The 26,423-nt window shown below is 40.9% G+C and overlaps 1 protein-coding gene across 2 annotated transcripts in view; it reads left to right on the forward strand.

Moving 5' to 3' along the window:
• Positions 1–26,204, forward strand: part of snap25b (synaptosome associated protein 25b) — a 73,965-nt gene extending 47,761 nt beyond the window's left edge. The window contains exons 4-8 of one of the 2 annotated variants that reach the window (XM_047031601.1): positions 11,071–11,119; positions 20,553–20,670; positions 23,921–24,040; positions 24,260–24,404; positions 24,940–26,204. In XM_047031601.1, the coding sequence (XP_046887557.1) occupies positions 11,071–11,119; positions 20,553–20,670; positions 23,921–24,040; positions 24,260–24,404; positions 24,940–25,008 (501 nt within the window). In that variant the 3' untranslated portion in view covers positions 25,009–26,204. Of the gene's footprint in view, positions 1–11,070; positions 11,120–20,552; positions 20,671–20,909; positions 21,028–23,920; positions 24,041–24,259; positions 24,405–24,939 lie in introns of both variants that reach the window. The other variant, XM_047031600.1, reaches the window with a different exon arrangement.
• The last annotated feature ends 219 nt before the right edge of the window (positions 26,205–26,423 follow it).

Raw genomic sequence — 26,423 nt, forward strand, 5'->3', positions numbered from 1 at the left:
CAATTGGCTGAGATGTTGTGCTGATAAACAAAGGGTTGTAGGTTCGAAACCAGTCAGAGGAATTTTTTTGGAGAGAACGGTTTCTAGTGTTCCGGTCAATCCTCCGGTTGTAAAACATGCAATGGGTGTTTAATTGAGCCCATAAAAACACTCCGATCATCTGTTAAGCAAGACTGTGTAAACCACTGCAAAACAAGCCAGGTTTACAACAGTGGCTAGCTACTTGGAGTCAACGTATGGTAGTGTCAGATTTACAACCGAATTAGCTCGAATGAAGTATATTGATCATCAGACAACTCTCTGAAGTACCATAAACAATTTCACCTTGGTATGTCAAAATATGATTGAATTAGAGCTGTTTCAACCTTGGCTGAATCTAACAACGCTTACCACAGGAGTAACAGCTTACTTTTTTGACCAGTAACTGAACTTGACAATATTCAACACTGAGAATAGTTCAACGAGCTGGAACGGTGATCTGCAAAATACAAGGTCGTAGGTTCAAATCCAGCCACACTGTTTGAGTCTGTCTTAAATTTGAAAATATGTTTAGTTAAACAGGATGACATTGTTCTGAAGTACCATGCGCAATTTCACCTTGATATGTCAAAGGTTCATTGAATTACAGCTGTTTAAACTTGGGCCGAATCAAAAAATCTGTGCTACAGGAGAAACGTCTTCCTTTTTTTGTACAGTTAACTGACCACGTATTCTTATCCTTGAGGGTAGCTCAATGGGTTGAAATAGTGTACTACAAAGTGCAAGGTCACAGGTTCGAAACCAGGCATAGTCTTTTGGCCTGTCTTAATTTTGATTACTTGTTTAGTTAAACAGGCAGACGTCCTTCTGAAATACCATGCACAATTTCACCTTGAAATGTCAACTGTTCTTAACCTTTGTCCCAAAGCTGACCAAAAACTAATACTCATATCATGCAGTCGGCACCCTTGGGTACCCAGCATGCAGTGCGGCATGTCAAAAAACGCAAAGACTTGGAAAAGGAAAGGAAAGATAAGGAGATAAGGAAAATAGTTTGGTTACAAAAGCCGTGCGAGGGATTTTAGATGTTGTGTTCGTTCAGTTGGATGTTTGTAATGTTATTGTTGGTTAGTTATAATAATCTTGTTGGTCACCCTGATTGAGTAGTTGTGTAGTTTAATCGGACAGGAGAATCGGCTGCTTTACAGTCACAGACTATTCTCGCATGGAGCTGAATATGAGCGCTGCCCTAGCCTAGTTGCCCACATGACTAATATTAGTTGTGCATTGACTGAGAGTCTGGAAAGAGATCAACTCAAGAAATCCTTTACTTGGAGCAATAAGACAGGATCCAGACAATCTCGCATTGATTTTTGGCTACTATCCAGTGACCTTGACAAAGTTACAGTTAATATCCTTATCAACCCCCTCACTGACCATAGAGCAATTCGGATATATATCCAGTTATGTTGATCTGATACTACTCATAGATCATGCTGCTGGAAACTAAACAATTCCTTGTTAGAACATGACAGCGTAAAGGTTGAAATCAACAAATTAATTACTTATTTTTACAACAAGGCTCATTGGGAAAAATCCTACAGCGCAAACTGGGAATTGTTTAAGTTTGAGTCGGGGAAGTTCTTAAGGAATTATGGAGCTTTCATTGCCAAATCTAAAAGAGCAGAAGAAGTAGAGGTGATAAGTAAAATTTCTTAATTTCATCATAGGCAGCCTGATACAGTTTCAGAGGAGGATAAATTACTTTTAGCAGAACTCCAAGGCAGACTGGACCAGCTTATTGACAGAAAGCAGAAGGAGCGTTTGTGAGATCTAGGAAGAAATACCTAGAGGAGGGAGAGCAAAATTCTGCCTATTTTTTCCGTTTAGAAAAATACCATTATAAAATTATTTATATCTATCGTCTAAATGTTGATGGTGTCATTATTGATGACACTAAACTAATTTCAGATTTTTGCTCAAAATTGTATTGCAATTTGTACAGCTCAAAGTATAATGACGATACTGCCACTCGTTTCCTAAATTCAGTTCGGAATGTTAGAACTGTTAGTATGGCTGCGATACTAAGCCTCTCTTTCTGGCGGAGGTTGTTGAATCCATTGCTCTACTTAAGAATACTAAATCTCCCGGAACTGATGGTTTAACTGCAGAATGTTTTAAAGCATTTTCAGTTCAATTAACCCCATTTTTACTACAGGTCTTAACAGAAAGTGTAGAAAAATAATGTTCTTCCTCCCAGCCTTTCTCAGGGTTACACTGATTCCCAAGCCTAATGTGCTCTCGATAGACAACTGGAGACCCATTAGTTTGCTAAATAATGACTATAAGATTATTGCCTTAATTCTTGCTAGAAGACTTAAAGAAGTTATTGACAAAGTCATAGATGAGAAACACTCAGGCTTTTTGAGGGGTAGGCACATCTCTAATAATGTAATACTTGTGTTAGATGTTCTCGACTATTCTGATTTGATAGCTGATGACAGCCTTATCCTCTTTCTAGATTTTTATAAGTGTCAGGTTGGAATGAAGAGCAAATGCAGTTCAGAGTTTTTAATGGTTCTGATTTACTTCAATCATGTAAAGTTGTCAACAAAAGAATAACGCAAAGCAGGATTGTAAGTCACGACCACACACTGGATCAAATAATACTTGAGGCAACGGCAAAATTAAAGTTCATCAAGACGGTTGGTTCAAGGGTAATCCACAATCAAGGTCAAGGCACAGTCCAGGGTCAAGGTACACAGAGCAGCCAGCACAATCGAGGTTTCCAGGTAGGGCAAGACAAAGGGGAGGTCAAAGACAAGCAGGGTTCAATACTGTGAATCAAAAGAGTCCAAGTGAACAGTCCAAATCGTAATCCAAAATCCACAGTCGAGCCAAGCAGGGTCCAGCACAGGTAAAGAGTTTCCGTATCTGACTAAATGACTAAATGTAAATGACTAAATGTATCAAAAGTTTCCAAGTGAGGTAACGCCCGTAGCACGCAAACCATGAATGAACACTGACAACCAATTCAGGGTTCCTTTAAAAACATGGCCGTTCACTTCCACGATTGAACACCAATTCATGTTTCACTCACTAGGCAAATTTGGTTTTGGAGAGTTTTTCTGCAAAGCAATTCAGACCCTATATGTTAATTCGTCAGGATGCCCAATCTCCCCTTATTTATTTTTGCTTTGCACTCAAATCCTCTCAACCCATATCATTAACAATGCTATACAAGGAATTTAGAGCAGGTAGAGATATCATCATCAGTCAGCTTGCTGACGATACAACAATATTTTTGAGAGATGCAAGCCAGATACCTGTCGCCATTTGTGTAATCAACAATTTCTCAATGGCCTCTGGCCTAGGCCTGAATTTAAATAAATGTGCCTGTCGGGAAAAGACATGGATCTGTAACAGAATTGTATGGAAAACCCCTTTCCAGCTCCAGCTGCCGTTGTTGCTCACAGGTTGAAAAACTGGGTGGGATAGTTACTGCTAGGTCAGATGTTAGGTTAGTTGCCTATTTTCGTTTCCACTGTTTTTAAACAAAGTCGACATACCGGCTCGTTCACATTAATTGGCTCTCATCTCATTCGGCTTAAAGACAAAATTTTCCCACACCGGAGCTGAAGATTGCCGCTTTGAAACCAAGTCAATTTGTACTTGGTCTTCCTAACTAGCTGACTGTAGATGTCACGAAACGGAACACTTTATAACACAGTGAGTTCACGGCTTCTTTTCACCTGTCGGTGTCCGCTCTGTGTGTGTGGAGACGCTAGTCCAGTGCTTCCCAACCCTGGTCCTCGGGACCCCTGTCCTGCATGTTTTAGATGTTTCCCTGCTCCAACACACCTGATTCAAATGAATGGGTCGTTATCCAGCTCTGCAGAAGCCTTTTAATGACCATTCATTTGAATCAGGTGTATTGGAGCATGGAAACATCTAAAACATGCAGGACAGGGGGTCCCGAGGACCAGGGTTGGGAACCACTGCGCTAGTCCCTCCTACGCTTTCGACACAGAAGGCAGACAAGGCAGCGGGATCGACTAAAATGTTGGTCACATTAGTTATTATGTAAAAATGAATGTAATCATAATTTTTTATTTAAAAAATTATCAGTTGCAATATATCGCGGCCCCAAAAATGATTGCGCTCATTTCCATATACCGTGCGATAAGTCAATATATTGACTATCGCGACAGGCCTACGAATGCGTATTAACAGAACGATATATGCTACAAGACGTTTCCATCAGATATAAGTGGGGTGAAACAGAGTCACTGAGGACCTTCATTGTCCCACAAAAGCAGTCTGGCTTGATGACACGATAAAAAAAAGAATAATGGGTGTGTTTAACAAAAGCTTCTGAAGGCAAGACTAATATTATTTAAATATATATCATTTCTTTTTGTGGTTATCAGTTAAAGTATTAATCTTCGTCTTTGCTCCAGATAGACATGTCAACAATTTATATTCACGCTTAACATAATATAATATTTGACATCATGTCAGAAAAATCTAATCTGTTTTAAAATAACGGGAATAAACTATAACATAGATGCAAGCAGCGATGCGGGTTCCTCCGCAAAATGGCAAAATATTATAAACATGTACACTGTAGAAGATCGAGACTTGGACAACAAGAGAGCAAAACGACTTCATGTTTGGCCATCAACAATAGGCTGAACGGGGATTTGAACTCATGAGCATAAGGTAACAAGTCAGTCTCTCTAGCCTCTCTGCTATACACCAACTGCTGAGAATGTATAATTAGGAAGGGCTGAGTATTAACTTTTTATAGCATATTGAAACTCTTCTTGAGTTGATCTCTTTCCAGACTCTCGGTCAATGCACAACTAATACTAGTCATGTGGGCAACTGGGCTAGGGCAGCGCTCACATTCAGCTCCTTGCGAGAATAGTCTGTGACTGCAGACCTGCAAACTCCTCAGAGTAAAAAAGGTGACAGTGTCCTGGGGGGTGGGGGGGGGGGGGGGGCGTGCCCCACGCTAGATTTTTTTTGTGATGTTAATATGCAAATGACACATTTCTGAGCGTGACTTAAAGGCCATATTGCAGGTTAAACATCACTGTTGATAAATGGGTACATGAAGCACTCAAGATATGTATATAATAAAAAAAATCTCCAAATGGTGTCTCTAAATGGTGTTAAAGACCAGTTTTTGTTGTTTTTGGTGTTAGCATTAGCATATTAGCGCAATTTGGTGATGACGTCACGTTGGGGAGACGTGGAGGAGACTAGGCATAGATATCCATAGACATAAAATAGATATCTATGGAGACTAGCCTCACATTAGTAATAGAACTATGGCGAATGACTGTAACTCACCAGGACGCTTCACCAACTCCACTCAGGCCCCGTTTACACGGAAGAAAAACGCATATATTTTCATGCGGTTTGGCCTTTCATTTACACGAAAACGGAGGTTTTATCACGGAAAACGATCATTTCTAAAAACTCCGGCCAAAGTGGAGATTTCTGAAAACTCTGTTTTTGTGTGTGCGTGTGCACTAGCTTAAACAGAGTTTTAGGTTCTCAAAGCTCACAGTATGGGACTAAAAAAGCATCACGTCATGAGAGCGTCCTGTTTATAGTAACACGTGCATTCGACTTCATGCAGCGCCGGCGTCGCCTGCAGCCCGGCTGACTTGAAGCAGCCAATGGCTTTCTCAGCTTCAACCCAGCCGGCTGTCGGCACCGCCGGTGGTGCATGTAGTCGAACACAAATAGCATAATGGGGTCATTTATTTGTGAATTGCGTTACATTTCTGAATCACGAAATACATTTGTGCATCGCATTTGTGAATCATTCAAACAAATGAACCTCGCACCTGAAAGGTAAAGAAAGTCGGTCGTGTTATTCTTAGTTGTTGATTTAGAAAATTGTGATTGGTTTGCATGGCTTTATCCTTCACATTACACTGCCGCCTACAGGTTTGGCATAGTTATGATGGCGCTCGGGGGCGTATATGCGGGTTCATGTAAACAGAAACATTTTTGAAAACGTACTTGTGTGTACGACGTTATTTTAGAAAACGGAGGGGAAGAAATATTCGTTTCTGTAAATACCCGGCTATGTGTAAACGTGGCCTCATTCTCCTCGGACCATCTAACTACATAAAACATTTACACAATTTCTACAGAATGAAAAACTTTCTGTTATGTACGCTATTGCAGCTTCGTCCCAAGATCTCTACAGACCATGCAGCTAATTTAATGCTCAACACTTGAACACAGGGGCTTATTAGCCTGCTTGAAAGAGGAACTAGAGATGGTACAATTTATGGGGGAAATTGTAGGGCGTGCGTCGGTTGCAGATGGGTCAGTTTATTATGAAACAAGCCGAACCCCCTTTGAAACTAGCTATTTTAACAACGTTGTCACCAGCAGTATTTTTCAGATGGAATTGCGATTCAAACAGTACCATCTTCTAACTGAAAATATGCAGCCAAACACGTAAATAAGCTTGATATTTATTTAGTGGGAAATTCAAAAGAAGTTTGCTGGAAGCATCATTGTCAGTAAAAAAAGCCGACCCTTTGGTCTCAGTCTAGAGCCCTTCATGGAGAAGCTGCAAGAAGAAGCTACGAGCCAGCTAGCCTAGCTGATGTTGCTAGCCAAACTTCACTGAATGTGCCAGAAATGAAAAACGTTTCTTTTGACATCAAGTTTAGCCTGTGGCATTGAAGACAGCGACGCATCACACAAGCTTGAGTTTAAATACATTATTTAATGTGACATTACTTACTGCACATACAGGTCTTGAATTGCTTAAATGTATGAAGCTGCCAGTACACCACGGCACGATAGATAATACTTAAGCGACTAGTAGTACTGTGCAACAGTCTTTCCCTTATAGTGCTAGTGTAAGGGCCCTATTATTGTCCACTCTAAATCTCCAACGTTCGGGGCCCCATTATCGTCCACAACCGTTTCTTCCGTTAATTTCTTAAAGAAGATATGCAGCAGCAACGAAAGAAAGTAACTCATCGACATGTACACATCTTATATTGCTGCACAACAAATTACAGCTTCTTACTTTGAGATTTGAGTATGTAAATACGCTCTCAAACCGTATGTGTAGCATCTGCCTTCCGCAGCGTCAAACTGACATTTATCCATTGAAAGTGGTTGGGTGGACGATAATGGGACCCCCTGGCTAACTGCTAAAATCAGGAAAGTAACATTTCTAGGCATATCCTGGTGGGATTTCAAAACGGGAATGTTATAATATAGGTGTGTATCTATATATTAAAGTACAAAGCTGTGACATAACGTTTTTAATTTGTAATATAACAACATTTTGGTAACATTTCTAACAAGCGTCGAGAGCTAGGTGGACGATAATGGGACCCCTTTCTATCCAGCCTAGCACATATATGCACGTCTTATCTACTGCGTCGTCTCAGTTAAACTATCAGGGCTTGGAAATACTGCGACTTGCTAAACACACAGCTGCAAGACACAGTGAAATGTTATATACAGCTAGCTAGCAAACTAACGTTAGCTAGCATCGCTAACGACATTGGCTAACTCAACTTCGGTAGGCTATCCTCAGTGCAAGCTGGCCAGCAGTGTTGCCAGATTAGATTGACAGTTTTCCGCCCAATAACAATTTAAAACCCGCCCACTTCTATAAAAAAACGCCAAAATCCTTACTTTTCCAGAAAGCCGTGTAAAACCATGACATGTTAAATAGAAAATACGCCACAAACATTCAAAGCTTTAATCTGCAAAAACGGAGATTAAATTTACAGATCACTAAGAGCAGAATGAGAAAAAACATTACACCTGAAGTTTTTAGCTCAACACAATAAAGTAATGACATTCTGCCATGACATGTAACGCTAGATTAAGCCACAATTAAACTCCAAAATCCAACCTATTTAAAATGTATATAGCTCTCTATTTTTTTTTTCAACAAGCACAGAAACACTACTAGGCCTCCTGTATTTGTTCCGATTGTTCTCTCCCCTTCGCGATTGTTCCTCTCTATCCCTTATACACAAACACAAAAATGAATTGCTAGAATTTACAGTATTGTTGATATCGCAGTATCCATGGATTCCAAAGCCCCACTCGAAATGATTGTCCCTACAGTCACTGAACAAGCCAATTAGCTTACTGGCTAATAGATGGAAGAATCAAATCTCCCCAACATTTGCCGGGGAGGTTTGAAAGTAGCGGATGTAACACATGCCAATCAAATAGTTTGTTTGAATGTTTTCAGCCTTTAAAAAAAGCGCCCAATTGTAACGAAACCCGCCCAAATTTGATCAACCCGCCCAAGGCTATTTTGCCCCGCCCAGCATTATCAAAAGCAGCCCAATTGGGCGGGAACCCGCCCAATGTGGCAACACTGCTGGCCAGTGCAAGTTACAGTTGAAGCTGTGTGCTGTAAGATTCTGACGGAAGTGCTAAGATTCCGTTGGCCAAGAGAAAAAGTGCTAAGTTTCCAATTTGCCCAGAGAACTGTCAATTATAAGACTCTATGGCATGTAGAAGAACGTCAGCAGCAGCCTACCGGAGGAACCCTAATTAACAACATTTTATGTATGGGTGACAACCATTTGCTACATTTGCTACTACAGGGCAGGCAACTCAAGCCATTTCTCCCTGTGCTCATTCAATATAAGTCTATGGCTCATTCAGCTTCAGGTAAATCGGCAATCGGCCAATGTGAACTTTCGTGCTTGTGCCCGGTTTGTATCCTCGAGCACGTTTGCAGGCAACTTTTATTGACGTAAGCAAATAAATGGGGTGCTAGTTTACCCATTTCGGATTGGTTTCAGAAAACTGCAAAAATCATAAAAGCCATTTAAGATGGCCTACATAAAAAAATTATTGATGAAATGTTGCCGTGCTTCCAAGCCAACAACATACTGGACATGCCAGGGATCGTGGTTCTGCAGGGGAGGCCCATCTAATTCTTCCTCACCGTCTTCCTCCAACTGCTCTTTTATGAGTTTTTCATTTGTCACAATGTCATTTGTGGCCAATATGTGAGAATCATGATATTGCAAACATGGTCTTGGAAAGCCGTTGGCATATTATTGCAAGATTGTAGATATAGTCAACACTAGAAAATAAGACAGTAAATATGTTGGAGATTGAGATGCTTGTATTTGTACATTGAATTATGTAGGCAGCTAGCTGGGACATGGCATGTGTGATACCATTTATATGCATGTTTTTTTTTTACCTTGAAGTTCAATCAAGTAATAAATATAGGACTCATATATATATTTAGTTCCTGAAGAGAAAGGCGAATCACGTGAATAAACGCACGAGTAACGCAAATCTAAAATATCTTGACATTTGAAAACTTAGCTTAGCTTTCAGCGGGAATGCAGCATTACAATGAGGCAAACTGAGTTAGTCTAATGCTGTGTTCACACCAAAAGCTAAATGAATTTTTAGCACGGCGAGATTACGTATTATAGTCAATGCTAACACATGAATTTGCACCCGGGCAATGCGAATGACGCAATGAATGCGCTATCTATCGCGTCTTTCGCTCAAGTAAAAAATTCTGCGTGAAGTACTTGTTTATAGTGGTCATTTAGGACATGGTAGACAACGGAAAAAAAGAGAAAGAGTAAGGCGAAGTGCGCCAATAAACATAAACCTTCCCATGGTCAATTGCGCAAGCGAATTCGGTGTGAACATGGCTTAACTCCATTGTGGCTCTGTGTCTTTCCAGTGAACCAAAAATGGGTATTGCACTCATTCTATTCATCATTGAAAACAATGACATGTACTTGCAATTAGGGCTGTCCCCGACTAAGATTTTCTTTGGTCGACCAAAACTCGTCTAGCACTTCTGAAAATCGACTAATCGAAATTTGAAACGTACATTTTTTCTATAAATGTCACCATGTTTTTTCATCAAACCATTTTGTTTGATGTTTAACCTCACTGTTTTAAGAAATAATATGAAAGAAATACATACGTAACAAGTGAGATTGACAACTCGACAAACATAAATCTACAAAAGTTTTCCAGAAAATAAACTATTACTAATAATAAGCCGCATGTCACCAGTCCTGTTGTTACCGATTGCCGATACAATACAAAATGCCTGATTGGTAATTATTTGTATCTATTACAATGTACTACAACAAAAAAAATATGTTTGTTTAACATGCAAATCAGCGAGCTATTCACTGCCTGAAAAAGTGCGGCATGCGAACTTACGTAGAAGCCGAGTGGGGAACGGTGCAACATAGAAAGATTGTGTTGTCTTGGCCGGCAGAGATGATAATGTCATTCGATTTGGATGGGATTCTTATAATAGGCATATTCATTTTTCAACCCAGCGCGTGTTAACATGAGCGAAGTCGGCCAACTTATGGTTTTCTGGTGGTAGCCTACATCATATTCAACGTCAAACTATAAAAAATTAACCGTTGTTGGCAGACTTTACATTCAACGTTTTTGAGTCACCTGGTACTTTGTAAATGTAAATGTACTGTAAATGAAATGCTGCTATACAACAGAGTTTTTTGCCATTTTGCCTGATAACACAGACAAAGTAGGCTATGGCAAAGTTTGTAGTTCAGCGGACAATTGTGCTCGTGCCGTGTGCAAAAAACTAACAAAACAAAGCGCAGATTAACGAAAGTGAAAACAATAACACCTTTTCTTTTAAATATATATTTTTTGAGTTGCTTTATTTGTCTTAAGTAATATAATCTACAATTTCTGTAGAACATTTCTTCAATTCAGCAATGATGACACAAACGGGAAACAGATCTAACTCTGCCATACGGCAGCTCGACTAAAAAAATCTAGTCGACCAAGAGCATATCGACCCAGAAAATCAACTAGTCGACTGAGTGGGGACAGCCCTACTTGCAATAACCTTTGCCGTAGCCTCCCTGCTTATTCATAATCTGGTTTACACTCTCTTCCGTTTTTTTATTTGTTTCTTTAATTGTCTTCTTGTGTCTTCTTTACTTTTCTCTTCTCCTTTTTGGTCTTGTTTTGTCCCCTTCTTTCGCTTTCTCTTCCTCTCTCTCTTTATTTCTTCCTCTCCCTTTTTCCCTCCCAATGCTGTAGAGTAAAGATGCAGGTATTAGGACACTGGTCATGTTGGATGAACAGGGAGGTAAGTCAGCCGGAGAAATGCAATCATATGGATATGTTTGTTATATTCTATTCTGTGTAATAAATTAGCTATACTATAACCAACTGTACTATACTATACTAGTCTGTCCTATACTTTGTTATGTTAGGCCATTGAAGTGTATTTCAAATTATTCTTGTATAATAAGACGTAAAAATTACTTGGAGTTATGACTCCTTGTTCATTGGATATGATATCCCCAGAGCGGCCCTGTTGGCTGGTCACAGGGCAACCTCTGAGGGTCAGGGATTAGCTAGTAGACTTCATCCCCACCCCTTCCTCTTCGTGGGGACACGGTGGTTTGACTGGTAACGACAAATACATCTCATCCACGCCTCCATCCCTACTTCTGGTCCTGTGTGGAAACCTCCCTGTGGGCCTGTGTAAGATCCCTGGGTCAAGGACTACTTCTCTCTCAATGGGCTGTGCCGACGCTGCACTTGAAGGGGATACAAGGAAGATTTGGCTTTGGTATAGGTTCATTTGTCTCAGTGGTTTATGTATACTACACACGTGCAACATTATTTCTGGATGAATTCACTGTTTTGGGTTAGGGCTCTCTTTGTTAGGCAACTAGAAGGACAGTTTATTATAGTGTTCTGTCTGTGGGGTGATCTGAGGCCTGTTCCATAAAGCAAGTTTACCGAATAAGCCAGACTTAAACAGAATAAAACAGACTAATGTCAGTTAGTCGGACTCATTTCCAGTGGCGGCACCAGACTTTTATATATGGGGGGGCCAAGGGGTGGCCAGGGCTACTTAAGGGGTTCCACAGACGAAAATGTGTGTGTACCCTTAGCCTGGCATCTAAGCAGTGTAAATTATTCGTATGATTGCTGATGAGAAATATAAATTAAAATGCACTTAAGCCTGAGTTCTTCAGTGTGGCCTAGTATGGTCCACTAGGGTTACTTTAATCAAATTATACATTTACTATGAATAGACGGTGTCTCTGCATCTGAATTGCAACTACTTTCTTTCTTACACACACTGTAGTGTAGGCTACTCACAAACTGGAGAGACTTTGGTCACTCTGTTTTCATGAATACACTGTATAATCTGGGTCTAACCAGGTTAGATCCTTCTTTTACATTAAAACATAACTTTTAGTGTATACTCACACAAAAGAATGCCACAGCCATCTGAACACTCATAAATCGACAACCAACATTTTAAAGTGAGGCTTAATCTGGGAAATAACTTTTGTGTATGCTTACATGTGTGGCCTACAAACACAGGCTAAACTTGGCATGTGACTGACTGACTAATATGCTGCTCTGAGGTCTTGGGGTGGTGCAAGGACTGGGGTCTATTTCCACCTGATCCTGTTTGCTCAGCTTTTTGAAGAAGTCTGCTATCTCACCCTCACTTTTAATGTTTGGAGTGAAAATAATGTACATGTAGGCTTACACATCCAATTACCCACATTTGAGTCCAATCTCAATCTTAAACATATTCCCATTATTATCTACAATCAACTACTAGCTAGATCTTGGCTAGCTCTACTCTGAAATACGTATTTCGAACAGGCATTTTACAATGGCAAACAGGGTAGCTATCTGACTGCAGCGTTAATCTTTTGTAACTTTAATAAATTGATAAGGCATCTCATCAAGGAATCTTAGCAGTTAAAGTACAAAAATAGTGTAGCGACCCACACCGGAAGACGTGTGTTATGTTAGGCTGTTGGTTGGTTGTTTACCAGTAGTGTTCACGGGGTCCGACATGCCAATCAACCTGCTGTCTGCTGATCACGGGAATGCCCAGAATGTTCGGATGCCGGGCATCCTGGTGGTTGGAGAAGGGGTATGGAGGGGGGTTGGGCAGGGGGATGGAGCATTCGAAGTTAAGACCAGGTTTAGCGTCTGTCCTTTCTGTTACGTCTGGGTTTCACGAGACGGTTACTATTGTTTTGTGGGCTACCTTTCTTTAATTTAGCGCAGGCTAGGGCCAAACAGCTGTTTGGCTTATTGTGCCTGTGTACTGTGTGGTTAATAAACGTCATCTTATGCCCGGGCGATTGTTCCTTTCTGACCTAGTCAAGTCATTACAATAGATTTCAAATGGCTAAATGATATTGTTGTTGTTTTAATAGTGTGCTATAAATGAAAATGAAAAAAAACGAAATTGAATCAACTACACAAGGAACAGCGCTGTTAGCTAGGCCTACTAAGGTATTGTTAAGTGCTAAACAAAAACAGAGACATTTCTCTTATCTGAATCTGTTATGGAACCAAATTGCCAATATGCGTCTTTTTCTATGGCTCTGCGGCCCAGCAACTCAACTTTCATAACATTTTGTTCAGCAAACCTCAACCCAAATGCTAAACCTTTAAACGATAACTGTAATATGATGCTCTTGTTTTCCGTCGCTGGCGCTGTATCAGACGCTGGCATAGTGATTTGTGACTGACTGGAGGACTGTGGAAATATCCTCGATTGAAAAAATGCAATGCCAGATGTCAAAAGAAACGGTTCTTTTAACAAGATAAATTAAATGTCAATTAATTGCCAGGGATAGCGAATTACATTTTGGGGTGGCACCTGGGGTGGCCAGTCCGATATCAGGGGGGTCCAGTGCCACCCCGGCCACCCCCTTTGGCTCCGCGACTCCTCATTTCTAGTTCATTCGGTTCCATAAAGCTAGCTCAACGTAGTTCGAACTCGGTTACTATGGCAACTTAGGCTGCAAAGCTAGTTTGGTCCGGGGCAGGCTAACTAGGGTGACCAGACGTCCTCTTTTACCCGGACATGTCCTCTTTTCGAGACCTATAAAATGCGTCCGGCAGGGATTCCAAAATTGTCCGGGATTTTGCCTCGTCAGATATTTGTGTTTCTCTGTGTCTTTCACAGACTAATTATTACGCCCTTACAAGTTTTGGAAAGGGTATCTCCAGAGCTTGTTTAAGGAGAGCCTGCTCACTCCATATTAAGCCCCATTGTACCGAATTTTGTTGCAGTTCCACCAGAGTTCCACTGGGAGTGATCGCGGTCGAGTGCAAAATTAATGGGAGGTTATGGAGCTAAACGGCTAAATTTGTCTCTTTCGCCTGATTGTCTTTGATATATCTCAGATTTGATCGTAGTTTTTGCATGTTCAACATGGATTACAGGTGAAAAGTTGAATGAACGAGTATGTCCTTTCGATTTCTTACAGGGTAAGTCGTTGTTGCCCATAACACGCTAGCATTCTGCTAATGAATGGTGATTGGTTAGCGAAGGACTGTCTTCGACCAGAGATCCCGCTTGATGACATCCAAAGCAGAACCAGAATCAGAATTGGTGTTTATTCGCCATGAAAGTTTGCACAGACAAGGAATTTACTTTGGCAGGAGAGCCTACCCAGGCAGCCATTTTCGGCGCCAACAAGAAAAGTTACAGCATAACATGAGGAGAGAGGAGGAGAGAAAAAGGCAACCCCCAGACAATGCTCCTAGAGGAGTACAGTACGGGAACAGGCAAAAACCTCAGCACATAAGCCCAACATTTACACAGACACTTGCAACGGGGAGTGGGGGGGGTAGACAAGCAGCATCTGGACCTGCAGCCATGGTAGGTGCTGGACACAGACCCATCAGCCACCCAGGGGAACAAGCAGCCTGTGCCGGTTACGGGGCCGAAAGTAGATAAGATTGGTGTAGTTGTTTTGACGAGTAGACATGACTCAATTCAGGAAGGCCTCCACCTCCTCGATCTTCCTTTGCAGAGCCGCAAACTTATCCCTGTTGTAATCCATATTACGCTGTAAGTTCACAGTCAGAGCTCCAACGGCTCTACCCACCGTATCAATCAGGTCGGGCAGCCTAAGTGGGCTTGGATGGCCGCAGCCGTATCCTTGACTTTCCGATATACAAGCCAACCGCCTATTCCAACAGCAGAAAGCCTGTAATCACGGTTCCGAATATAAAGACGTCTTCAACGTCCTCCACGGAAAGCGCCGCTAGACACACGACACGCCAATTGTCCCACGCGTCCATCGTGTAGCCAGCTGCGAACGTCCCGTCAGGACAGTTAGGTTCCCCCGAACCCGAGCTTCTCTTCGAGAAGATGGTGACAATAGCATTGAGAGACCAGCTAATTAATTCCATGCTTCTAGTTTCGGAGAGTGGTGGTGAGAGAGAATGTCAGAGCATTAGCAACATAAGCAACAACATTAGCAAGCCAAAACTCTTTCTAGCATGTGTATTGACAGGGAGAGCCTAACCTGTCAGCTGTGTTGTCGATGCCCCGAGAGAAAAGTGAAAGTAACCAGAGCTTGCCGTCAAGCAGTAGCTCTGGTCGTACGATGTGTATGACGTCAATGACATTTTCAAAGGCTTTTTAGAACGGAAAGGCGACTTTCATTCGACTCCATTCATTCTGCACTTGACCGTTAGCGCCCTCATATGGAACTTGAGTGGAACCCAGTTCAACCCAGTTCAGAACCTGGAAGTTTCCCTAGAGTGGGCAAGAGTGTATGGCTGCAGCCTCCCGTCTCATGCCCTCCCGTCTCATGCCTCTACCTTTCAAAATAAAAGCTTGTCTGGTCCGCTATTTCTCCTTCCTACTTTGGTCTGGTCCGCTATTTCTCCTTCCTACTTTGGTGTACGTGTTTTTTTTTTAGCTAGACTACAAACTAAAATCCTGCAGCCTGGGAGGCCTGGTTGAGTTTAGGGTCACAACGACGGTTGAGGTTAGGATTAGTTTAAGGCCAGGAGTCGTAGCAGAGGTCGAGGTTAAGGTTAGGCACAATCACGACGGCTGGGGGACAATGATGGTCGGTACAGCACACCGTGCATTTTGTCACCTGCGGTGTGTGTACACTGATGTGTACCATAAGGAAAATCACAAAAAGAAACCATAAAGTCTGCAACCATAAATTGCTCTAGGTAACGTTAGCTAATATTTGCTAACAAATGTCAACATAAAACGCTGATGCAGTTTTAAATGAAGGTCATCGCAGGTTTCATCAAATATAAGTTAACATCAGGGACAGAACAATAACATCCAGAAATCAGCAAACTATATGGATAAAAAAAATCAATTTCAAGTTTTCAATTTACAAACGTGCTCACGAACGTAGCTTCAACTCCATCCGTAACATAATTCGCAATTTTGTATTTTTGACCCTCTGATCTTACCATTGGACAGCTTGGGCATGAGACGGGAGGCTGCAGGCTGCAGCCATACCCGTCTCAGAGTGGGAGTTCTCCCTTTATTAGACATTCTCTGGTATCTCCCTTACGTTCCACCTTCTTGCGCGAGCTCTGACTGTAGAGAGAACTGTCATTGGTAAACCGCCTTCTCAATGTTGCCAGATGCACAATAATTATCCTCTCAATACGATCATTTTGAACCTTTGGTTTGATACTTCGCCATTTCCAATCTGGCAACACTGAGCACCTTGCCCCTTTTGTTATCATTATTGCTTCAATATATGTGGACTGAAAAGTGTCTTTATTTTCTCATTTTAATATGTGGCCATATACAAAATTTGTATTATTTTATTATTTAAAATGTGTTATTTGTTATCATTATTGCTTTAATATATGAACAAGACACATTAAAGACATTAAACAACCACTGAAAGCCACATAAGCACTGGACTAAATGCAAAACAAAAATATTATTTTTACATTTGCACTTTTTAATTTTGTTAAGGTTCAATAAATAAATGACCATATAGCATATTGCAATATTGCATTTGGCTATATGACCCCCCCCCCCCCCCCCCCCCCCCTGCGTGACGAAGTGTCCTCTTTTTCACAAACTCAAATCTGGTCACCCTAGGCTAACTGTCAGGTTCAGCGTGACTTGGTGCTTAACCAGACCTTCCTGTAACACTGACCCAACGGGAAAACGATGATTTACCACGGATATTCTAATTTTCTTAATCTCATCAGTTCAATATGTTCAACATTGATAGAAAATCAACTTAAATAGCCTACATCGGCTACAACATGCATGAAACGATGATGAACAATGATTTGATACACGCCACGTTAAATGTAGATTTCAAATGTTTAGGCATCAGGCATAGGCCTATCTCAATCTAAATTATCAGAGTTTAATTATCATAGCTATATAGTTGTTAACAGTAGTCTACAATTACAAAACAAACCTAAATCCAAAGGCTACATCTATATCCTCCATTTTCCCGACACAACCATGTTAAAAAGTTAGACTACTGGGTAATGTATTGATTAATAGTAGGCTATTCATTTAAAACAGTGTCAAAAAAGTAAATTTTCATGTCTTTAGAGGGTGCCTGCTTTTTAATCATTGAAGTAACTAATGGTCTAAAAAAGGACTTCGACCTACGTAGCCTATCGTTCATGTCAATCATGGCGTGTCGTTTCATTTTGATGAAGCGGTGGATGAGGGAGCCGTCATAGTACATGGTTTAAAGGAAACGTTCTTTCTGGAAGAAGTAACGTGGGCCGTGTGCATTGCTTTTGCAATGGTGGATTGTATGATCCATGTTTTACCTCTCGGGATGCTTAAGAATAGGGTGCACACGCAATTAGCTTGACTACTTAAATCTGACTTGAATTAGTAGGACTGCTTGAGCTGAAATTGGCCTTTATGAAACCGCTTTAGCCCCGCTTGACTTGTTAAGGTAATTCAAATCTGGTTTGTGACTTTAAGTCCAACTTATTTGAGCGGCCTTTATGGAACAGGCCCCTGGCCAGTCTGAAATGGAGGTGCTCTCTTCACAGTGTGGTGAGGACGAAATTAGGAAAACAAAGAGGGGAAGAAGAAAGATGAAAGAAGAGGAAGAGAGAAGAAAGATAGAGGAGAGAAAAGGTGGAGGCGGAGTGGAAAGGAGAGAATGAAAGAGGAGGAACATGTTCCACTGGGCTCTGTCAGTTATGTGTTCCTCTGTGAAGTGCATCATGGAGAGACCTAATTGGCCGATTCCCACATTCACACACATGCGCACACTAACCACAGTCTGTTATGGTGATGGCTCACCATCCCTGATGTGATACCTTGCATTTAATGAATTATGTTTAAGCCTAGTTTTGAGCTATGCCTCTACAAAAATGTTGACCTAAAACATTTTGATCTCATCAGGTGATTAAGAGGTTATGGATTGGTTTAATTGGTTACATGATGTGGCCTGAAAATTTGTTATGGAGTTGTCATTTATTGTCAGCGGATGAACCGACAAGATCCCTGTCTCTAGCATTTCTCCTCCTCTTCAATCCTTTATTCTCCATGGGATTAGCTGGAAAGGCCTATTAGCGGTGAGGGAAGGTAGAGACAAGGTGGTGACCAGGTGGGGGGAAGGGTGTCTGGGCGGAGTGTCTTATAAACTGTAAGGCAGAGGGCAACGGGGAGGGTCAGGAGAGAAGCAGGTAGCGACTATGTAAACTTATGTTATCCCCAGCTGTCTCTGTCGTGGTGCAGCTGTGTCCATTCCTGACAAGGCATTTGTCGACAATACCGTTTTCTCCACATTGCCTTAACCCAGGGATTGTACAAATGCCCCCTCTTGCCCACCCCACTGCTTTGCTTATGCTCAACACGTTTCCTTCCACCTATTCAGTACCCCTAGCCAATGATCAGTCAGATTAATCTTCGCCAAATCCAAACCTTCCGTAGTTCTCTCGACTAATGAGATGAGAGAAAAGGGCGGTACCCAAATCTGCACCTAATCATTGTGCTTGTGTACCTCATCCTCCCATAGTGCTTTTCACCTTCTTCTGCTGTCATTTCATTGGTTAACATAGCTCATTCACTCCATCCGCATAATGCTTTGTGTAGCTGTCTATATCTCCTCTGTTTTTCTCTCTGTCTCCCTCTTGATTTCTCTTTCAATCTTTCTGTGTCCCTCTATCACACTTGCTTCATTATGAGTCTTTAGAGTCTGGCTGGTCATTCAGAAGTACTGGTTCAATCAATGATGCAGTTAACATCAACACATATCTTTATCAAACTTACTAGAAAGGCACACACAAATAGCTGCTAAATGAAATGTTAATTGATCCCATACTATAAAAAAAAAAAAGGAGGTATCTAATAATGCCCACACTGTAAAAAAAACCTGTAAAAAAACAGGAACAATCTAGCAGCTGGGATGCCAGATTACACCCATTAAATTACGGTATTCGTATTTAATTCAATGTTTTTTTTATTAACATCAATTAACCGTAAAATAATTGTAATTTTCCAGTACCAAATGTACGAGATATATCTGTAATATCACATTACAGGCTGTTCTTTGCCGGTAAATATTACTTTTATTAATATTACTTCTCTGTAACAAAACTGCATTTTAAATAAATAAATAAAATGAATAAAGCTTAATTAAGTTATAATGATTTAACATGTGTCATTCAAAGCAAGTCGTGTGCACAACATACAGCATTCAGATGCTATAATCAGTATCCAAATACTACAGACATTACCGGCGCTTCAAATTACACCTGCAGCGCCGCACTAGCTGTACAAATAGGAAAGGAATATATCTCGTTGCACGTATATTCACAAGACAGGTTAGATCAGCATCTAACTGGACAACATTCACACTCAGGGTTAACACTTAATCTATCCAAACTACAGACCATCACATTACACATATCAAAACAGAACGAACACAACAACAAAACTCCAAACAATGCTTATCTAACCTTAAAAATCAAGTTTTTCTTATTTAGTTTAAACCTTTCTGGGTAACAGCAGCGTTGCCGCTACACAACTATCTAATCAACTTTCCTTCGTCCTACTCTGGCATCTTTACATTTATTCATTTAGCAGACGCTTTTATCAAAAGCGACTTCCAAGAAGGAGCTTTACTATAAGTGCATTAGTCAATGATCATAAACAATGAGATTTACGTCAACTACCCAAGCTCAGTTCACATTTCAAGGTTCCTATGTTTAAACCCAAATTTATGTTGTTAAGTTATTTGTCCCTGGGATGAAAGGAAATATCTGCAAAATAACTGTTAAAATAGCTAGTTTTGATAAAGTGAAGTTATGTGTTTTAACAGAACATTTTCGTGAAAATGTTATTAATATTTGTAACAAAAAAACACAGAAAGGTTTGTGTTTTTTTAAGTAACAACATTTGGCTGTAATTCTTATGTACAATTATAAATTTACTGTTTGCCATTGTCTTTCTATCTGTATTTCCTGTAATTCAGAAATACAGAAAAATACACGTATAATTTACAGAAAAAGTGTAGTATTTAAATTTTTGTTTTTACAGTGCATAGTAATGCCACTGAAATAAAAACACACACAAGTACACGCTTAGGCATTCTGTTAACTTTATTAACCTCTACCCTCCTTGGGCTCCTTGTCTGAGCTTCTAACCTTCTTTTGCATTGCATTGTGGTTGTGTCTGATAGGCTAGTCGCTTCAGAGCTCAGTCATTGACGAGCTTAACAAATATCATTTCACTGCTTTCATGCCTTTGTCTCTACCAGAACAACTGGAGCGTATGGAGGATGGCATGAACAGGGTCAACCAGGACCTGAAGGAAGCGGAGAGAAATTTAAAAGATGTAGGACAGTGTTGTGGCCTCATATGCCCATGTTTGGCCAAGTAGGTACCGGCCAGGGGCCGTGAGGCTTCAGCCTGTGTGTCGCTGTTGCTGTCCAATGTCTGTCTCTCTTGTCACAGTCAATGTCTCTTTTTGTCTCCTCCCCTTTCTTTGTCGTCCCTCTCCCCCTTCCTCTGTGCCCCCCTATCCCCCAACCCGGCCTTCCAATCCACTTTTCTTTCTCTCTTTCTCATTTGCTTACGTTCTTTGGGGGGATAAATGACTGTGTGTTGGTAATCAGAACAACTGGAGCGCATTGAGGAGGGGATGGAACAGATCAATAAGGACATGAAGGATGCTGAAAAGAATTTGAACAATCTAGGACAGTTCTGTGGTCTATGTTCATGTCCCTGTAACAAGTAGGTGCTGCCTGCCCCACCCTGACTGCATGTGTGCCTGCCTTACTGCCTGTCTCACTGCTTGCCTTACCGTGTGCCTTTCTGCTTGTACTTATGTCTGTCTTTCGGCCTGCTTCAGCCTCATAGCTGCAGAGCATGGTGAAGATCTCTCTGGCCATTAAGGCACCAAATCAAACCAGGGTCACCCTGTGTGTATGTTTGTGTTTGTGAGAGATTGTGTATTTACATGCGCATATGTGTATGGTTTTGTGCGTTTGTGTGTGACTAAAAGACAGAGATAGAAGTCCTTATCTGACATTTTTTGTGACATTAAAGATCCATTCACAATTTAGATTCTTCTTGACACCACTCTCTAGTAAACTCCAGGTTACTCTTTATGCTTCTAGTTGACATTGTGCTCTCTTCTTTTTGTTCCTGGATACCTCCTCTACACACACACAGACATACACAAATGCACACACAAGCCCTTGGTATTATATAGTCTGCAACAAGGAGTGCCTAATTATACCTGTGTGAGACGGTGAGAGGTGATGTTTGAATCCTAAAGGCCGATACATGGTTGTCCGTTTTCCAAAAAACGGACACATGGGAACGCCCTCCTCTACGGGGAACGCCCTCTCCGAGGGCTCTCGGAGAGCTTGACGTGCACCTCCTGAATTTTCTAACTATCCGTCGTAATTTTGGATAGTTACGGATTCCCCCTTGGCTATGATTTGTCAGTATTAAGAACCACTTGCATCAGGGGGGGGGGGGGCAGGGTTACCGTGATAAACAGGACGAACAGAATCCTTTGACCGCCATTGCTGTAAGTTTTTACAATTAATATATCAGCTTAACAGTACATGTAAAGCATCTGAATTAAAATGTGACAAGAAATTGGCAGTACAGTTGCTGAAAATGTGCGTATTTTATTGATGAAACGGCTAATTTGTAAATTTGCTCCAAATTGATATCCAAGGTGAATAAACACTCGATGCCGACTCGTTGCCGACTTCCACACAAAGACGGTTTCTCTAAGGTCGTCTTTGACAAAAAAACGTTGCGCCACCTACTCTTCTGGCGGTGAATTGTTTTCAGCACCCACAGCCTACGGAAAACCATAAACAAAGTCTATCCATCCGTATCCGCCCGTATCGGTAAAGGCCGAAATATGCTTCTGCGTCTCCGTTTACGGATGGGCGAGCACACGGATACGCACGGATACGGACGGATAGACTGCGTTCATGGTTCTCCGTAGGCTGTGGGTGCTGAAAACGTTTTTTTGTAAGACATCGTCGAGTGTTTATTTACCTAGGTTCCCGAGAAGTCGGAGCAAATTTACAAATTAGCTGTTTAATCAATAAAATATGCACATTTTCAGCAACTACACTGCCCATTTCTCATCACATTTTAATTCAGATGCTGATTTACATGTACTGTTTAGCTGAAATATGAATTGTAAAAACTTACAGCAATGGCGGTCAAAGGATTCTGTTCGTCCTGTTTATCACGGCAACCCCGCCCCTGACCCAAGCGGTATGGTTTATGTATGACGATACATAAACCATATCTTGCTTATAAAACTCAGTTAGTCAAATCAAAAAATGTTCAATCATTTTGTCCTAAATACAAACAAATAAACAAATTGCCCCCCAAAATATTTGTCAATTGGATCCTACTGCAACATCTCTCTTTCCCTATAATGGATCTTGCTTTCACACATACTGTCATAAAACATTTGCTATCACATTCAATTCCTTACTGTATGCATTCCTGCCACTTATTAGCAACCCTCTCCCTCTCCTTGCACACACAACATGTTGCGGTTTGTTTTTACTTATGTTATTCTTTGTCACAGCTACTGTATACTGTGCACATTAGTTGTACACTCTATAACAGAAATAATCTTCTGTACAAAGGAACTTTTTTAACAATGTAAATGAAAAATAAATCTATTTAGAACTTCTTTCATATCAGTTGAAAGCGTTCTTTCTGGAACACACACGTACGCATATGATATATACAGTATATATAAACATATGATAAATAAATACATATATAGTATGTATGTGTATATATATATACTGCATATTGTGGTAGCCAGGGAGCTCACTTGGGCTTTTACCTCGTATGACCCATGAACAGCATAACCTGTGCAATCTGTGGTACTTCCCCTGGATCACCTGACCCGAGCTCCAGGGTTGCCACAATATATACTGTATACAGTATATATTTTACACTTAATATAATACATTTTTAAGAGGGTTTTTCAATTGTTATCAAGGGTTTCATCCTGTGGTTTTGGGAGTGTGGTCACTAACAAAAAGAAGAGCTAAGAGAACTGTAACTAGCACAGCAGTGTGTTTCATTTTTGATATTGCATGTGATCTAACTATGACATTTTTCTTTAATCATCTGATGGAATGGAGAATTAGTGTTTGAACCTCCCTGTGTATCTCTCTGTGTCCCTTTGTGTGTATGTCTGTCTATATCTTTGTATGTGTGTTTGTGTACTAAGTGTCCTCCTCCTGTGTCTGGATTGATACCCGTGTTGTGTGTTTGTCAGTGTGTGTTTGTGTTGCTATCGCTTGTCTGTCCAGGAGTGAGCATCTCCGACACATTATCACCGCACATATTTTTTCCTTACTAGAAAGGAATTGATCATCAGAAAAGATCAATTATTATTTATTATTGGTAGATCTGATCTGCATGTTTGTAACTGCAACATATTGTTGGCATGTGGCTTCAGTAGGCTGCATGGCTTCATGCTCTGCACTGCATCTTATCTTTCTGGAATTGTATTTTTCATGTTTGCTCACACACACAGTCTAATATTCCTACACACCTTTTATTACACCATGTAAATTATGGATCGCACACACACACACTCTGACGGATATGTATTGGCTTGCAGGATAAAGGGAGGGGGCCAGGCATGGGGCAGCAACACAGACGGAGTGGTGAGCAGTCAGCCTGGAGCCCGTGTCATGGACGAGCGTGAACAGATGGCCATCAGTGGGGGATTTATCCGCAGGTAAGTGTGTGGTTATGTGTGTGTGTGTGTGACACAGGGTGTGTTTGTACTGTATATGCCTCTGGAATTGTTGTGTGGTTGTGATTGAGCTTGTGCATGGTTGTGTCATGTCAGGTTTGTAAGGTGTATATATTGTGTGTGCTAATGTGCATGTCTCTATCTGCATACTCTGTTCCCGTCCCATTTTGAGGCCGTTCCTCTTCCCCTCTGTGTCTATAGGGTAACAGACGATGCCAGGGAGAACGAGATGGATGAAAACCTGGAGCAGGTGGGTGGGATCATAGGAAACCTGCGCCACATGGCTCTGGACATGGGCCAGGAGATTGACACTCAGAACCGGCAGATTGACAGGATCATGGACAAGGTATGGACCAACGGCAGAGAAAGTGGCAATAAACAACAAAAGTTGACACATTGCAAACTTTGAAACAAAACTGAAGTTACACGTCATATTTAGAGATATCTTGTGTGATCTATTGCTAGCAAAAAAAGATTGTTGTAGTTTATGTGTAGTTAATGGTTCAAAGGTTGAGTATTTCCTGGCAGACATCAGCAAACGTAAAAAAATGGGTACTTTAATAACAGGATACTAACAGTGTCAACTGATCCACAAATGTAAAAAATCACAACTCTGACTAAGAACAAATTCCTTAATGTGTGTCCAAAATGACAAATGTCTCCACATACTGTACTGAATACTGTACTACTGTATACCCCTAGTGGCAGAGGAAGTAGTACAACATACAGGTGTTGTAGAACCCAAATAGTTAATATCTAGAATATATTGGCCAAATGTATTTTCTTCTCATGCCTCACTCATTAAGCACAACCTGGCTGAAATATGCAGAACCAGACTGGTGTGATGCCACACCACTGATACTCCTCTTCCTTCCTCACAGGCCGACTCCAACAAGACCAGGATTGACGAAGCCAACCAGCGTGCCACAAAAATGCTGGGCAGTGGCTAAACAGCTTCCCCCCCCGCAGCCCCCTCCACCACACTTCACTACCTATGCTCCCTGAACCCCCAGCTCCACAACACATTATTGGGGCAGTGCAGACATGCTTTTGTCATGGTTCTAACACATTAGGTTTGCACAAAAGCACATATCAGACTGTTCTCTTCCTATCGCTCCTCCTCTTCCTCCTGTAGTAAACTGTAGTTTTGTGTATTGGTCTGTCTCAGGTTCTTGTTGAATTCCAGTCCTGTTAAATGATGGTGCCCTCCTCTTCATCCCTTTGTTTGTCTTGTCAAGAGCTGTAAATAGTGCTAATTGAATGGCATTAGATAATTGTTGTTCTCTCTTTCTATAATTTTCTCCCTCCCTCTATCTCTCGCTTTCTTTCTCTTTCTTTCATTCTGTCTTTTTTATATGTGGGTTTGACAAATTGTAGGTACATCTTGTCAGACACGCAGCAGGAATGCTTCTCTGTGATGTAGTCAGTGTTCCAATGTTGTCCATGTAGATCACATTGCAGCTCTGTATAGTTGTTGATGTGATACTTGATGAGAGAAATCACAGCAGCTCTGAACTGTGTCACCTTTCACTTTGTAATCTTCACTAATACCACTGCTACTATTACTACTACAAATACTAATACTCTACTAGCTATAAACAAAACACTAGGGCACTGCAACCACCACTGGTATTACTGATGTATTTAATTGACCATCTCTGTTCAATATCTGTTGATGCTGTTAATTATAATTTTAGTATTGGGAGCACCACAATACTGTCGACTACTCCAGTTATGTCTACATCACAACTGACTTGACTGTATTATCACTAACAGTTAAGAATCAATCTGTTTAAATCTGCATCCTGACTGGGCTGTGGGTGCAGCAGTACCAACAACAGATCAAACACAAATCAATAATGAGGTGTCTAGCAAACTACCGTTGACATTTTAGCATACAGTATAACTGAACTGATGTTTTTATCCTGTTGGTATAGAAACTTGTGAGTGTAATTAGGCATGACCAACCAGCTAATAGGAATTAGCATATTATGAATAATAAATAGGTATGTAGATCTACGAGCCCCATTGCATGTTCGGTACACAGGGCTGAACCTGATATTGAGGAGAGAAATTACAGTTTCTGCAACTTTGCAATAGTGCCACTCTATCTTTTATGTTCACACACATATCTTTCCAGTCTGTGGCCATCATTGTAAAATAACATGGAAAATGCCAATAAAAACTAAAAGACTGTAGAACAAAACATTAATTTTTTTATTATAAAAATGTACATTGTCTGTGTAAAGTGACTATTATCTTAAGGAGACTTTTTAAATATATAATTATAGAAATGGTTTCGTATTTAAGAGTGTTTCTAATGTTTCGATTTGCTCTACAGGAATTGTCAGGGTGAGGTGAGTGA

This window comes from Hypomesus transpacificus, chromosome 12 (genome assembly GCF_021917145.1).
Source record: "Hypomesus transpacificus isolate Combined female chromosome 12, fHypTra1, whole genome shotgun sequence".
Taxonomy (NCBI): domain Eukaryota; kingdom Metazoa; phylum Chordata; class Actinopteri; order Osmeriformes; family Osmeridae; genus Hypomesus; species Hypomesus transpacificus.